We start from the raw sequence: 15,798 nt of genomic DNA on the forward strand, positions 1-15,798 counted from the left end.
CCCCCCCCTTGTGTTTGATGGTCAGTGCTAAGTGATATTTGGACCCGAGAGTGAAGCTAGCAGTGCATTAGCCATGTTGGACCGGGCACACAGATCAATACCACAGAACTGCAAGGCAGCACTATGGTAACAGGAAGCACAGGTATCAGGTGGCCTGTATTGTCCAGACCTGTCTCAGATGTGTGTGTGTTTTTTCCTGCACTTTGCACAATGTTTATATTTTACATGTGTGTACAAAATAACTAAAAGACAACAACAAAGTAAATCTAAAAACACAAGTGCAGTAGTTTTACTAAATCATACTTGCATTGTTTAATATCCAGGATGGGTGTGTCTTCCGCAGCAGGGCAAAAATAATATTATCAGGTATCAGGACAAATATTTTTAGGCACATTCTCAAACTCTGCTCAGCTGGCGTCTGGTTCCTGCCCAGTTGTGCGGCAAATCAATCTGATAAAAAAAATTAAGAATAATTTAATTTTGAGGAAATAATTATTTATTTTACCCCATTAAACATCACAATCAAACCTCAGTTAAACTAATTTAATGATAAAGTTTCTGTTCTTCCCTTTTTCTGCTTTTGTGATTTTCTAAATGTTTTTTCTCTGAATCTGCATTCGAGTCAGGGCGAATCCAGACAGATGAGATAATCTCTTTACATCTTTTCTCTTTTTTTCATCTTCTTCTTGGCTATGAGCAACCAAAGTGACACAGCATTTAGCCTTGGCTCAAGTTCAAAAAAACATTTCCAAACCTAAATCAATTTCTGTCCGCAGAGAGGGAGAAAAAACACTCACCACAGGCTGAACAGCTGTGTTCCTCTTTGCCACTTGTGCCAAACACCATATTCATGCTTGCTGTTCATTTTCTGATCATATGTGTATGAAATTAGATTTTTGAAGCATTTATCAGTAAGCATGTTACATGAGAATGTGAGACAGCAAAATGATATGAGGCAGAACAACGTGGACATCAGCACCAAAGAGTCAGGACAGACTGATTTTGCTGTTTTGTGGTTCGATGTTTGTCCGTCTCAGTCAGTGACCTTCACAAAAAGTAAGAGGGCGTTTGAAAGAATGTTTAATGCCTGTCTGCTGCAGGGTTTGTTTCATTTCAAAAATCAATAACAAATATAATTATTGCTATATATAAAATATAAAAAGATAAATAATCACATAATCCAATGTCCTTGATATGCATAAAAAAGAAGAACCTGTTTTGCATCTCATTATGAAACATGATAAACTTGGATGATAACCTTTGCAGCAGGAATCATGCAGCTATAACAGGTTTTTGAAAACTGCACTAACCGATTTTTGGCCGCTTTGGTCCAGTGGAACACGCTGTTGTTGTTCATTTACACACCGCCTGTCAAAAAAAAGTGCATGATGTTTTTAATAGAATAAAGTAAAAAAAAAAAAAGTAAATAAACTAAATTAATATTTGCATTTAGCATGCAAAATTCACTTTCTCTATTAGATGTGCAGCTAACATGAAAACATCATCAGCTTTTCTTATTTTTGGTTGCAACAGTTTAGGTGTTTTTTAGTTTTGATGCGGCGCTGATGGATTCGATTCGAGTTAACTTGCTGTAAAAAAATATCTGGAAAGGTGAGCGACTTGGTGAGAAGGATGAGTGCACTTGAGTTCCCAGAGAAATCAGACCTGAAGAGCGTTCCACACAACGCAGTGTGAAAAGCAAACCTGGTGATTCCAAAGATGAGACAGCATCACATGTCACCTCATAATACATACACATACAAGGACACACACAAAACATGCATTCAGACACATACCACAGGCTTCGTGCTGTGTAGTCTCAGGCCGATCTTTATGCTTGAGGTTTCTGTAGGAATGTGCGTGGATAAGACTGTAAGTGATCTAAACGCCCCGCCAGAGTCACACTGGTTTTAATTCAGCAGAGGGGGGAAGACATACAGGTTCACTAAGGTTGACTTCAGCGCACTCACAAACAAACAATCACAAGTGCAAATACAGAAGCTAATTAACCCGATAAAGTTCTCTGATCTTTCATTTTTAAACATGCTGGCGCTGTGAGTCTAGAGATGAATATTTAGGTCTGTTCATTAGACGGTTAGACGGTCGGTCCACCAGTTTGATCCAAACTGAAATATCTCTACAACTAGTGCGTGGATTGCCTGACTTTTCCTCTAGCACACCCTGCCCCATGTGGTGCAGATAGATGTGATAACTTTAGTGGTCCCCTGACTGATCCCCATCATCAAGTCAAACCTTTTAATTAGTCTAATACTTTGTTTTATGACCAAAAAAAAATTATATTCCAATCAGCCCCAGCTCTACTTTGTGTTTACTGCTAATAAGCAACTAAGATGGTGAAAATTACACCTGCTAAACAAATAAACATGTTAATACAGTGATAGTCAGCATTGGCTCTTGCCCTAAAACTAGCATTAGCATTTAGCCTAAAGCACTGCTGTGCCATATTACAGTCTCACAGAGCTGCTAATGCAGATATAGACTGGTTTTAACTTTAAATGACACAACTAAGCGTAGCCCAAAAAAAACCCCCAAAACTTCTCAATTGTTTGGATTTTTTGCTGATGATGACACTGTTACTTACAACGTTGCATCTGATCTGAAAAGTGTGAATTTCAGAGGGTGAGTGCTGGTGGACACTGTGCACTCACCAATTCTTCATCTGCAAAGCAAGAACTGGAGCTATTAGTGCAGTTTTCAGTCACAGCTCTGCGTTCACTGATTAATAAGGCTTTGATTTGATTTGAATTACATCGTCCATATCTTAGACCCCGATGCTACCAGAACTAGTAGTGGGAAAATAGTCACATCCAATCAATTCCACCCTCAAAACAAGATTTTGAAGTGTCTTTATTTAGTCGTTAACATGTTAACACGCTTTAAATAAATGGACTTTAGTATGCGGCATGAAGTGATATCAAAGGACGGTTAATCTTAGCAACTGGGTTTATTGGAATGTGTTTGAAAAGCACAATCAGTTCTACCAGCATGAAATACCAATGTTCTCATTTTCTTATGGTAGTTATGCCCACGTATCATTAATTTGAGATATGTTGATTGTGGTCATGTTATGTTCTCTGGTTTCATTTTCCTGGTTTCGTTTTTTACCAACGCACATTCGTCTCAGCTGTGTTGAAATGCCCGTGGTGGTGAGTTGTGTAAGAGGGATGAATATCTCAGCTCTGGGGATTTTGATCGTCTCGCTCTCCACTCAGCAGTGTTGGAAATGGATTATGTCTTTATGCATGCAGCATGATTTCATTCTCCATGGACATGAACAGTTTCCAAAGGTGGACAGAGGAGACATGTTTAAAATGGTGCAGAGACATGCTCTGACTTTACATAATCTGAGCTGCAGTTATTAATAAAATAGATTTATCTCTCACTCTGTAAATGTTCATCTCGTGGTTCTGTTTATGTTGTTGCTCACAGAAAGTTAAATGGGATCAGTTTGTGGGTAATATAAGGACAACCATAATATATGCATGTGGAGATATGGATATAATAGGGAAATAATTTATCGTTAGAGGCTTTATGTTGTTAAACTGAGTTTACTATAGTGTTCTGACTCTGTTTTCCCTTATGTTTCTTTCAGCTTAAGCAACTTTTTCAAAGTTACAGAGGTGGACCGGAGGCTTGAAAGTTGCTGCTTCAAATCCCTTCACATACAGGTGAAGTTACATCTTCAGTTTCTAAGCTCTGTCAGCAGCTGTGCATCAAGTGTTGTTGATCAAAGCAGCATGAAGACGGGTAGATAAAACACCTAGAAATGTTTTTATGGCTGAGGTTGGTGCACCATCTTACCAAATTGGATTTGTTGTTTTAACAGTGAAAAACAGTCATTACACGGGTTTCAACAGGCTGTTTGGTATTTAGAGGATAAGACCTGCAAGCTTCATTTAGTTCAAAACCTGGGGATGAGTGATGAGTGGGATATTTAACTGCACCTAAACATGTTATGTGCTTGTTCCACACTGAATCACTCCCTGAACTTCAACTGACCGTCAGTTACCATTTTTATCTACAAGTGCTGTTTTTTAAAACTGAGCTCGGAGCAAGTGAACAAACCGAACAGTGACTGAGGCCTTTTACCATTATTACCTGTTAACAGTTACCAGTACCACCCATATAATCATCTTTATTTAAAGGCACTTTTCTGATTCTGATCAACAAAATTCAAAATAATTAAATGTCACAGATCAATAAAAGATAAAAAAAGTATGACAGTAAGGAAGAGTATAGATTGTAGGAATGAAACTTATGAAAACAAACAAGGTATCAAAGATCAAAATTAATATAAAGACGCAAAGTTCCCAGAATTTTTAATAGTTTTGTAGTATAATATCACTATGCATCGCAGTCTTACTTTCTCTCCTACTTTTCCGTGTGTGTGTGTGTGTGTGTGTGTGTGTGTGTGTGTGTGTGTGTGTGTGTGTGTGTGTGTGTGTGTATCTGTTGACCACTGTTTTAAGCTGCTATATTCAAATGCCCTCACAGGGGTAAATAAAGTACAATTAAATTGGATTGAATTGAAATTAAAAGGCTTGACTGAAAAGCCTATAACTAATATCTATAATCAATTCAATCACAGCATACAAGTCAAAAATCTGACCCTCTGTCATGTGATGACCACATGATGGACCTCCATGCGTGTTAGTGAAATCAGGTCTGCCATATGCATGTGTCTCATCTACATGCGACCAGTGGTAGACATGACTAATAGTTTCTACTCTGCCTTTAATTACCCACATTTATAATTCATTTGGGAGAAAATTAGATTGAACCGTGCAGGCAGCACGGCCACGTGGTACAGTGTCACTCTTGTTCGAGTCTTTTTTTTCATTTTCCTTTTTCTTCTTTTATAAACTAAATGATTCAGTGATTAATCACATATTTGATTTGATTAATTCATGAAAACTAGAGACACACAAACTTACACAATTTCACTGCATAGCTTTAAAATGCACAGAGTCAGATTCAGTGAGACAAACTTCAGTCATCGTGATCTGGAATCACAGACTTTCCAAGAACACCTCAACACAAATCCGAATTGATTAATTGATTAATCACATATTTGATAGATTAATCCACTAGAGATCATCTTGCGATTTGATCACACCAGCTGTGATGCCTGTCGTCATGTTGATGTTCCAATCCAGTAGTTATTACCGTATTATTTCATGAGTAGTCAACACTCATGAATTGGACTATCCCCACTCTTTGACACAATACAACCTTTACACTAACAATACGCTGAAGTTAATTCTAACCCTGACCCTCAAACCCTCAAACAGCCATTTGAAGTTGTGTCAGAAAACCTTCTTATCTTACGTTTGCTGTGAGGACACTGGTTGACATAATGCATTCCCTAGCTCTTTACCTTTACCTGAACTATCACAAATAAATGCCCAACCCCACCCTTTACTTTTACCTTGACCTAAACCTAATTCTAGCCCTAAAACCAAGTCTTAACCCCCAAATTTGGGGGTTTCAAACCACAATTTGTCCTCACAACAATAGAAAGGGAATTCAAGTAAAAGTCCTGCATTTTCATTTTTATTGTGTAAGCACATAAGTATTAGCAGCAAAATGGACTTAAAATATCATAAGTAAAAATACTTATGATGCAAAATTACCTGTTTCAGTTTGATATTAAATGATCGGATTATTATTATTATTACAGATGCATTATTGTGGCTCTACTATCAGCGTTTCATGTTGTAGCAGGTGAAAGTAAAGACTTTTTATACTGTTGGGTTGTTTATCATCTATATATGCAACAATATATATATATATATTTTTTTTTTAAACCCATCATATAGTTTGTTATGAAAATCTTCATCTGCAAAGTAACAGTAACTGAAACAAAGTGAAGTCAAATGTAAATTCCCTCTGAAATGTAGTGATGTATAAAGTCGCACTAAATAGAGACACAAGTACCTCAAATTAATGTACTTAGTTATTTTCCATCACCGGCACAAATACTTCTTTGGCACATTTTTCAGGGTGTTATTGAAAATAGAATTACTATGGTCGTTCCATATTTTTCATCATGTTGTCAAAAAATGTTTGTGTTGCCAAAACAGTAATTTCTAAAACAAAATGTGATTACTTCCACAATTTTTCATACTTAGTTTTAAAAATGCCCAGAGTCAGAGTCAGTGGGAGATGAAGTTGTTTGGAAATGACCTGTTCTCAAACTTCCCCTACTTCCTCCTTTCAATTAGTGAGTCCACATGGTCTGGGGTCACAGCCTCTCCAAGAACGCCTTGCTACACATCACTACCGCTTGTGCTCTGTCTGTCCTACTGTCTGCTCGCGAAAAACAACATACCAGCAGTTAATTTGTGTCCCTGTGAAGAATGAATGATGCCAGTTCAAATCCATTCCTACATGAACGCGGGTGTTCAGGTCACATCTCAGACCTGCACTTGAATCTCCACGGTGTCTGGAGGACCTTGTGAATCACTTACAGATAATCAGACAGAAAGGAATTCGTTTCTCGGGGTCGTGTATCTTGCCAGACACATTTCAACATCTGTCTTCATCAGGAGAGAAGTCACAGCTGAGGCATTGCTCAGAGTCACAAGATTTCAGTCATTTTTACGCCTCCACGCCGACGACAGCCGCGGCCGGATACATGATCTTTTCGGTTTGTCCGTCCGTCTGTTCCATTCTCGTGAACGCCTTATCTCAGTAACACCTTGAGGGAATTTCATTACATCTGGCACAAACATTCACTGCAACTCAACTCGAGGATGAACTGACTAGAATTTGATGCTCAAAGGTCAAAGGTCAAGGACACTGTGATCCTAACCTAACCCAATTAGTGTATAACTGTACACTGAGCTTACTTTACCTTTCTTTTTACACACTGCTGTTTATGGCACGGCTGTTTTTGGAGTCCACTTGTAAAGGACAGGTTGAAGGATAGGTAGTCAGGTGTCCATGTGTACACTGAAACTGTTGCTGCTGTAATCATTCCTCCTGTTCATACTGGATATTTTAGTGAAAGTGATTGGGGACAAAATCAGGCCTCAGTGTATTCAGAAGCTTATCTGAAGTTATTATGAGGTGTCAGTCTTTTTGAGTTGCTGCAACTTTGGAAGATATCCACTTGATCCGTCTAACTCAGACCGCTGAGGCCTCACACAAGCTTGTGGATTTTGTCCCCCACAGTGTGAACAACCTGTTTCCATATTCACATGGTCACCTGACTGTTGGTTTAAGACAGACTTGAAAAAACGTGGACCTATCCTTTAAGCTTTGAGTCTCTTGAGCAGAGAGGAGACCATGCCCAACATCAGAGCTGGTTTGAGCTGTTAAAAGTCTCAAACACAGCCCCACTCTTCACCTTACACAACATTTACACTGATTAAACATGTTTCTTAATGTTGGTTTTACAGGATCTATCTACCCGTCCATCCAGTCGGTCCATCCCATTGTTTTGCAACTGCAGAGGATGTTTGTACTGTCAGTGTGTGTGTGTGTGTGTGTGTGTGTGTGTGTGTGTGTGTGTGTGTGTCTGTGTGTGTGTGTGTCTGTGTGTGCGCATGCTGAGTCAGCCTGGTAGACAGAGGCTTTCTGAGCCAAAGCCCGGCATCACTGCACCGCAGCAGCCTGATTTCTGCCTGCAGAGAAACATTAAACTCAGAACGACACAGCGCAGCACTCCACAGGTAGACATTAATACTGTCGCCACACCTTCAGTATAGATAGATAGATAGGTAGGTAGATAGGTAGGTGTGGTTATACAGTCAGACATGCTCTCTTCACATGTTTAAATGGCAGCAGTAGCAGTGGTAGTGTGCAGTAGTTCACGTGTTGCTCCTCCTCATGCGAGGCCACTCCCTGAATTCCAGCCCCAGATCCCTCTAACCAACAACAGCTACTGTAGCTCTGCTTCTGTCTCACTCTCCAGAGGGAAGTCACAGAGATGCACTGAGAGGGATGAAATTTAGGAAAAACAAGGAGATTTCTATGTATATTACATAATTTGCATTTCTTTTCCTATCAATGTTTATCTGTACAGCTCCTTTTAAATAAAGTGATATGTAAACAAATAAATAGATAGTAAAAGGCACCACAACGGCTTCATGGAGCCACATTTAATTAGATTTCATCCAAAGCAGTCATATGGGAAGCTTTTTGTTCTTGTTGTTAAAGTAGAATTGACAGTAAAACGGTAAAAACACTTAATACAGACAAGTATACAAGTCCAAGTTTGAGTAAGTGGTATTTTATTTGATTATTTCTATTGCAGCGTTTCTCTGACTGCATTGATCTGACCGCACAAGTTACTGCTCACTCTCAAGATTAGGATTTTTTTAATGTTAATGCGAAATTGCTAAATATTTTAAACTACCAAACAGTACACAATGCACCCTCTAAATACTACTTGCATGTTGATACATCAATAGTTTTGTTTTTTGTTGTGGTATTTGCAAGTTTTGTGTCAAGGTTTTTTTGCCCTGTAGAAGTGCAGATGTGTCTGCAGCAGAGGTGATGGTGAAACATGAGATTAGGCCTCTTGCTCAGTACTCAATACATGACTGGGATCGTTTCCATGGAACCCTTTACCCCACTGTAAGAACCTCGGTCACTTATTTTACCATAAAGCACAGAGGCTGGTTTTATGCACCTGCATTTGACACCAACTGTTAGTGACGAAGCTGTAGAAACACCAGACAGCAGCATCAACAAACGCCACTAAACATACTCTCTGAATTTGCACCGTCATGCTCACCATCAGCACACATCTGCTTTTCCATCAAATGGCCACCGGGGGGCAGTATTGGCTTTCATTTGACTCAGGCTTGCAAGGAAAAAAAAGAGTTACTCCACTTTGATGCCCTGAGCTGAGACTCCCAGGCTGTGGGCGCTCTGTAACGAACTCTAAGGTTCAAATGCTGTAGGTTACACGTGTTTAAGATTCATATCGGAGTTAAGATTTTAAAAGGAGGGCAGGATTTTGCTAAAACTAAGAGGAATGTTTCGCCTAGGAAGCAAGGCTCAGGGCGAAAAAGTCCAGCCAGTAGCAGAAAAACAGAGCCCTACCATAAACCACATGCAGTCAGTCCTGTATTGACCAATACCTCATTGTGTATGCATGGCTGACATGTAGTAAGGCACGTTCTTCTGAGAGGTAGGCAGCAGTGAATGTGTAATTATCAGCTTCGTTATCAGTGTTTGTAATCTGGATTTAGTGTATGAATCTTTGTCAACATCAACCAACAGTCCTGGGTGATGTTGCATAATGAGGCAGTTTGTCAAAGAGTAAAGACTCACACAATGAAGATAGGGTATTTTTTTTACTTTATTATTGAATAAAATCTATAAAATATTCCACAAAAAATACATTACATTATCAATTATCATCTTATTATCCAGCAAACTCATCCTTCAGTTACATTTATATATAATCAGCATCAACAACATACAGCTTGTGCTTTATAGACCCTGCTGACACTCTTTTGTACAATTATAAATAACACTGCAGCTTTCTGTTTATTGTAGTCAGTCCTGTCTGATAGATTATATAAGTGAAAAAAACAACAACAGAGAAGTGGTTTATTTCACAGGCTGAAATCCAACTGATTCACACTGGATGTCTGTGCAGAGCCATTAGGAGCAAAAACAAGTTGTTGTTGAAGCAGCAGTGCGCTCCTCGTACATCTCATGTGATTGGTCCATGGTCTGAGTCTGGGCAAAACAAGCTGTAAACCCCTCCTACTGAACGAGTGACGCAAGCTGCTTCATCCCACCCCTCCTCCTCCTCCTCCTCCTCCTCCTCCACGTCCTCCTCCTCTTATTTTTCCCTCCTGGCCCTGGCTGCCACCTCCTCCCTCAGCTAGTTCACTGTCAGCCTGTCAGGATACATTAAGCTCATATGCCAGTGGTGTTCAGTGAGCGCGGAAAAAAGGCCAAGAAAAGAGGGAAGAAACGTTGACGGTTCTGTGCTTTACATAAAGCCCCAATCTTAAGGTTTCTATCAATGAAGCACGAGCTCAGACGGCCACAAACACCTCAACACGAGTGAAAATTAGGTTCAGTAGTAAGGCACGTTGTCGACATGAGACCAGAGATGGAGATGAGGACGGATTACTTTGGTCTGACAGGGTAGCGTTGGATTTTCAGCCGAGATCAAACAATGAAATAAACTCCACTAGATTGTTTCTATCAGTAACAGATAGTCTATGGCTCACGGTGTGAAACAGGAGTGTCCAGGTTAACTGACAACAAACAGACATCAGGAGGTAGAACAGGAGTAAACCACAGATAGTGAAGGTCAAGCATTCGATTCATCGCGACCTTCCTCTCACTGCATCTCTTCTATTGGACAGGACATTGGAGTTTCAGGTAGAAACACATATAAAACTTTAAAAAAATAACAAAAAAACATTGCAATAAAACTTCACACCATCAAGGCCATAAAAATACATAGGCTTCCATTGTCATTTACAATTCTGAGACATGGCAAAGTTGTCCTGATTGTTGACTTGAGGCAATCAGCTCCTCAGTCAGAACCAGACTGGGATTACATTACTATTTAAAATACATGTTTTATGCTGCGTTCATGTCACGTTAGATTTACTGTAAAATACAAGCTGCCAAGGAGGAATAACTTGAGTGTGTTTCTTGTACAAGCTCTGATACTTTGTCCCATTTGGTGTCACAAATGGCGCACGGGGGTCAACGAAAGCAACGGATATGGCAGCCACTGACAGTCCATAAAGAATCAAAATGATAAGTTACACTCACACCCAAACAATAGACTCTACATACAAAGCACAAGTAATATCTGCTGCAGTTTGTGGTTGATTTTTCATTCATAAATAAGAATAATAATAGATAAAGGCGTTTCCAACAAGTTAAACATTTTACCTTTTCTCTACCCGACCGAGATGTCATCCCATTTTCACCCGCTTCTTGTGACACAACGTGAGCGTGGCATTCAAATCCCGGGGATTGGAAGCTTACTTCTTTGGCTAGTAAATCCCCCAAATTCAGTGGCCACATTCTCAGTTTTCACCAGCCAAATGCCCCCCCCCCCCGACTGCTGAACCAAGAGTTCAAGAGGCTGATGTCCGTTTCTAATTTAAAGATCCTACATGGTGCAATAAAAGCACCATTCAGTCCCAGTGCTGAAGGAAACCCAGGCCTTTGCCCTCCTGGCTGGCTGAAGCACACCCTCTTAAGTAATTGAAGGGATTTCAATTAATAATCAACCCAGGTCTGATCTAACAGCCCGAGTGACGCACAGCCCACAGCAGCTCAGGTTCCTTCTTCCTGAGCTGTGGATTCACTCAGAGACCTGCTGCTTTTACTAAAACTTGACAAAACAAGACAGAAAAGTGGCATTAACACTCGAGATATTTAAGGCTCCACCTGCATTTACGGTCTTACTGAATGAAGGAAAATCCACCTTTGACACTCTTACACTGTTACATGCCATCAGGTTGTGACACTTCCCCCACAAGTGTTGCAATACTGTTCGTGTAGTGACTTTGTGCAGACATGTCTCATCCACTGTTACTACAGATTTTTCACAGGTGACTCAAGAGAAAACCTGTTTTTTTTAGATGAAAAGCTCTGAAGTTTATTTTTGCTTGAAAGATGATGCAACTAATTAATCCATTATCAAAATTGCTGGTGATTAATTTTCTGTCAATCAGCTAAACAATTAATCGGCTAATTGTTTCTGCTTGAGGTTATATTTTCTACTATTTAACTTCTCAGTGATTTGGGGAACTATTTTGTGTGTTTATGTCACCTACAGGATGTTTGGTCAGTGACAACCACAAAACAGTGCAAAACTGTTACAAAGTGGATTTTCCTAATACCGTGAGAGATTTTAAACTGGATTCTTCATCCAGTACAATAAATATTTTGTTTCTGATTTGAGGCATCAGCTTGTGTACATAACTTAATGCTGGATGGTTCCTTATGAATGAATTAGTGTTTTATTCTACCTAAAACCAGCTGAAGTTCAATAGATTTTCAACCAAAATGTCAGATTGAGCCTTAAAATATCCAAGGTCACGTTAAAGTTCTTCGACCCTAAAATCAGTCTTTGTTCAGAGTAGCTGCGATCAGATTCCAAATCCTTCGATTAACCAAGTGAAGTAAATGTTCATGAGTTCGTCTTGGCGATCAGGACTTTACCAGAATCTCCATGATGTGGTCCAGCTCATTCAGGTCCATTAGACACGACTGAAGACTCCCAGGTGAGCCGTGGCTGGGAGAGCGCATTTTCACGTCCTCCTCCGCCCAGAGCGACACACTGACGGGCCACAAAGAGCCTGACGTCCACGCAGAGGGTAGATCGGAAGTCTCATACATTGATGTGTCAATGTCCTCAAAGATGTCGTCCAGGGCGAGGTCGCTGAGGTAGCCCATGGCGTTTACTGCATCACTAAAAGCACTGACCGTCGCAGCGGGCAGTGATTTCTGCTGGTCGGTGGAGCCGTTAGCCTCCTGAGAAGGGAATTCAGGGGACGGTGGTGGCGACAGAGACAGGTTGTCCTCATCACCCTCTGCACACCCGGGGCATGTGACCGGCATGTCCTCCCTGAAGTCGTCCCTGAGAAGACAGGAGTCATGGTGGACGCCGTTGAGGAGTACGTCCGGGCTGCAGGTTCCCGCTCCGTCGCTCCGCATGTCCTCCTGGATCTGCCTGAGCGTGTTGATGAGCAGCACGGAGCGACGAAGGCTGAGCTCCATCCCTGCCTGGTAGCTCTGGAGCTTCTCCAAGCAGAGGCCGAGCACCAACTGACGCTGCTGCAGGTGGCTCATCTCGGATTTGGATGGACCCACAAGGAACCCACCCTCGTCCTCCGTGCCCTCCTCCCCATTCTGCTCCTTTTCCTCCGGCGCAGCAGCGGGGAGCACCTCGGCCTCCAGCTCCTCCAAGCAGCTCCACTTTCGCTTAACGCCACGACCCAACATCGACCTTGATCAATGGAAGAAGAGTTCACCAGTTATAATGTGATAAAGTACAAAACGTGGCTCCTTTCACTATTATCTGACATTTTATAGACGAGCTGACTAATCACTTAATTGGTGTAGAATATAATCAGTAGATTAATCGATAATGAGAATAATTTTTCGTTGCAGCCCTAATATTAACTATGTATGACTTTGTTGTGACTAACTATGGGTGTGCAAAGATATTTACAAGTATGTCTATACTGTTTATGATGTGTATACGTGATTATCGGGATTTTAATATTGATCGTTGGAGAGTACCCTTGAGCTAAAAGAGATATAAATAAACACATTAACAAATAGAAAACTAAGAAAACAAGACAATCTTGGTGCTTTACTTTTAAAATTATTTAAACAATTGATAATCAAAACGTCGCCGATAAATTATGTATAGGTTGATTAATTGACTAATCGTTTCAGTTCAGACATAAGCACCTGTAATTAGACAAGTCACTGGTAGAGACTTTTTATCTGCTAAATTGGAAACTAAATGAGAAGCCAACTTTGACAACAGTAGCAGAGACAGATGTGGGATCTCATCAGCCTGCACTGCCAATGTAGTAAACCCTGCATCCAGTTTATATAAGAGCACCAACCCTGCAAACATGACTACTTTTCCATTCACTTTCACTTCAATAGCTCCAAAAACAAAAGTGGCACTGACATCAAAAATACAATTGCACACAAATATTGACTAAACTGCGCAAGTTTACAGAGTGGATGTGAGAGTTTTTTTACATTTTAGACAAGTGAACATTTTAACTGTCATGACTCACTGTTCGACACCCCTGCAGACTGAAAGACTTTACTCATCCATGCAGACATTTGTTACCTACACATCACTGTCTCACAGATGTTCTTCTTATAAGAAATGGGTGCACATGAAACCCCATTTGATGAGAGTTTGACCCCCATCTGAGGAGATTAAAGCTGCTTGGTATTATTTAATATAGTACTTCAGTAAAATCTATGAGTAAAGAGCTTATTCGTACATTTTCTCTCCTGAAACTCGTGAAAATGAGAATAATTTCACTCTGTCTTACTTAAATTGCCCAGGACCCCCAAGAACAACCCTAACCCCTTAGCGGTCCCCGGACTTCAGCAGGAAAAGACCCCTTTTAAACCAAGTTTAAGGGGGAAACTTGAGGAAATTTTAAGAGAATAATAAAATAAGGTTAGAAAACAACCTTACGTGCCCTTGGAAAGTGTCATGAGGTGTAGAAATCCTCGTGTTTTCGGCTGTTGTCGCTTCGACGCCGCGTTCTTCTGCTATCGAGCCCAGGAATATGAGGAATGTACTGCCAGTCCATCCACAGCAGCGGGGGGAGCACCGGAGCTCAGGGCCGGCTATGATTGGTAGACTCACCCGGTGATCAAGCCTCCGCCTCCGCCACTCACGGGGCAGCGAATGTGCGGCCGTCTGTTCCGGCGGCGAGCTGCCGCTGCGTTCAGGTGAGGCTCGTAAAAATCATGAACAATTTCGAAGCACACGTGAGCGGCGAAAGTGGTGAGCGTGATGCGGAAAATGTGGGTTTTTATTGTAGCCAAGGCTAAAACAACAAGTTTACTCCGCATCACGTGGGTCCACATTATTGGATTAATCGCAAAATTGTTAGAAATTAGCACTGATGTACAATATCCACTATGATGGCACCTTCATATCATGGTCCTAGTCTTGTAAAGGGTCATTGTATCAAACGGGTTTTGATAACCACATTGTTAAATCTATAATGAGCTAATTTGTTGCAAATTAGTTGTTTTTTTTATCGAATTGCTTCATTTTTCATTAATCAGTTAGTAACATCATGAACATTAACGATCCTCAGAATTCAGCCATCATAAGAGTCCTGTAAAGCTGCAACCATCAATTATCTGACAATAATTTTCACATTTATCGATTGTTGAGCATATACATTGTCAGAATATAGAGGAAAATGACATTCATCATTCCCTGAAGTCCAAGTTACCATCATAGAAAATTTAAAAACTGGCAAACAATTAATACCAGTACATTTTTAGCATTTTTACTTTAAAAAAGTGACTTAAACACTTAATAAATTATCAAAATGATTGCCAATTAATGTTTGGTCAATTGACCAATCAATTAATCAACTAATAATTTCCGCTCTAGAGTATTTGGTTGGTCTCTGGGTACCAGGGGAAATAATTACTCCATTACATTTATTTGACATACATGACATATGACTTACGTTACTTACTAGTTTTCAGATTGAAACATTCCTTAAAAAAACATATGATCAGTTTATAAAATATGACACACGGATTAAAGATTAAACCAGTGGCTCCCAGCCTTTTGGACTTGTGACCCCTTGTTTCAGATGGTCATGAGTTGTTAGCAGTTCCACCAAAAACAGATATTCCCAATAAACATTTCTAATACAGCAGTAAAGGTCTCCAGTATGTCATAAAAACATCTGGAAAATGATAACATAACTTAGTTTTTTCTTCTTTCCAGCCTCATTAATCTTCAGATGACCCCTCAAATTTATCTTGTGATGCTTTATGAGGGCCACGACCCCTTGGTTGGAAACCACCATTAAACTATTTAACAGTATAAAAAGTATCTAACTTGTTCTACCTCCCGTTAAATATCAATCAGATTTTCTGAAAAACAAATACTTTTATACTGATACAAATAAATTGAACTGATAATACTTTATGTATTTATATGTATTGGAGGATATTATATACAGTTTTGTAGGATATTTCTAAGCAGAAAGCAGAGATAGCTTTATGTGAGACACCTTTCATGCTACACTAAAGACCCCCCCC

At 40.1% G+C, this 15,798-nt stretch overlaps 1 protein-coding gene across 2 annotated transcripts; it reads right to left on the minus strand.

Annotated features, from left to right (window-relative positions):
- Nucleotides 1–9,316: 9,316 nt before the first annotated feature.
- On the minus strand, nt 9,317–14,397 carry LOC111659899 (SERTA domain-containing protein 2-like). Of its 2 annotated transcripts, none has more exons than XM_087175779.1 (2): nt 14,198–14,397; nt 9,317–12,970 (listed from the first exon to the last, which is right to left on the minus strand). In XM_087175779.1, exons 1-2 carry the CDS (start codon nt 14,215–14,217, stop codon nt 12,172–12,174), a joined length of 819 nt encoding a protein of 272 aa, XP_087031905.1. In that variant the 5' UTR covers nt 14,218–14,397; the 3' UTR covers nt 9,317–12,171. The 2 variants fall into 2 exon arrangements, with proteins under 2 accessions (XP_087031905.1, XP_023268771.2); XM_023413003.2 differs by having other exon boundaries at nt 14,193–14,396.
- Between the last annotated feature and the right edge of the window lie 1,401 nt (nt 14,398–15,798).

Source organism: Seriola lalandi, unplaced genomic scaffold (genome assembly GCF_002814215.2).
Source record: "Seriola lalandi dorsalis isolate HSWRI2012SDOR001 ecotype SW California unplaced genomic scaffold, Sedor1 jcf7180002054497, whole genome shotgun sequence".
In the NCBI taxonomy this organism is placed as follows: Eukaryota; Metazoa; Chordata; class Actinopteri; order Carangiformes; family Carangidae; genus Seriola; species Seriola lalandi.

Coding starts and splice junctions, on each gene's coding strand:
- LOC111659899 (XM_087175779.1), bottom strand. CDS start 14,217: ATGACACTTTCCAAGGGCAC. Junction 12,971..14,197: donor ATGACACTTTCCAAGGGCAC/GTAAGGTTGTTT, acceptor CCATTGATCAAG/GTCGATGTTGGGTCGTGGCG.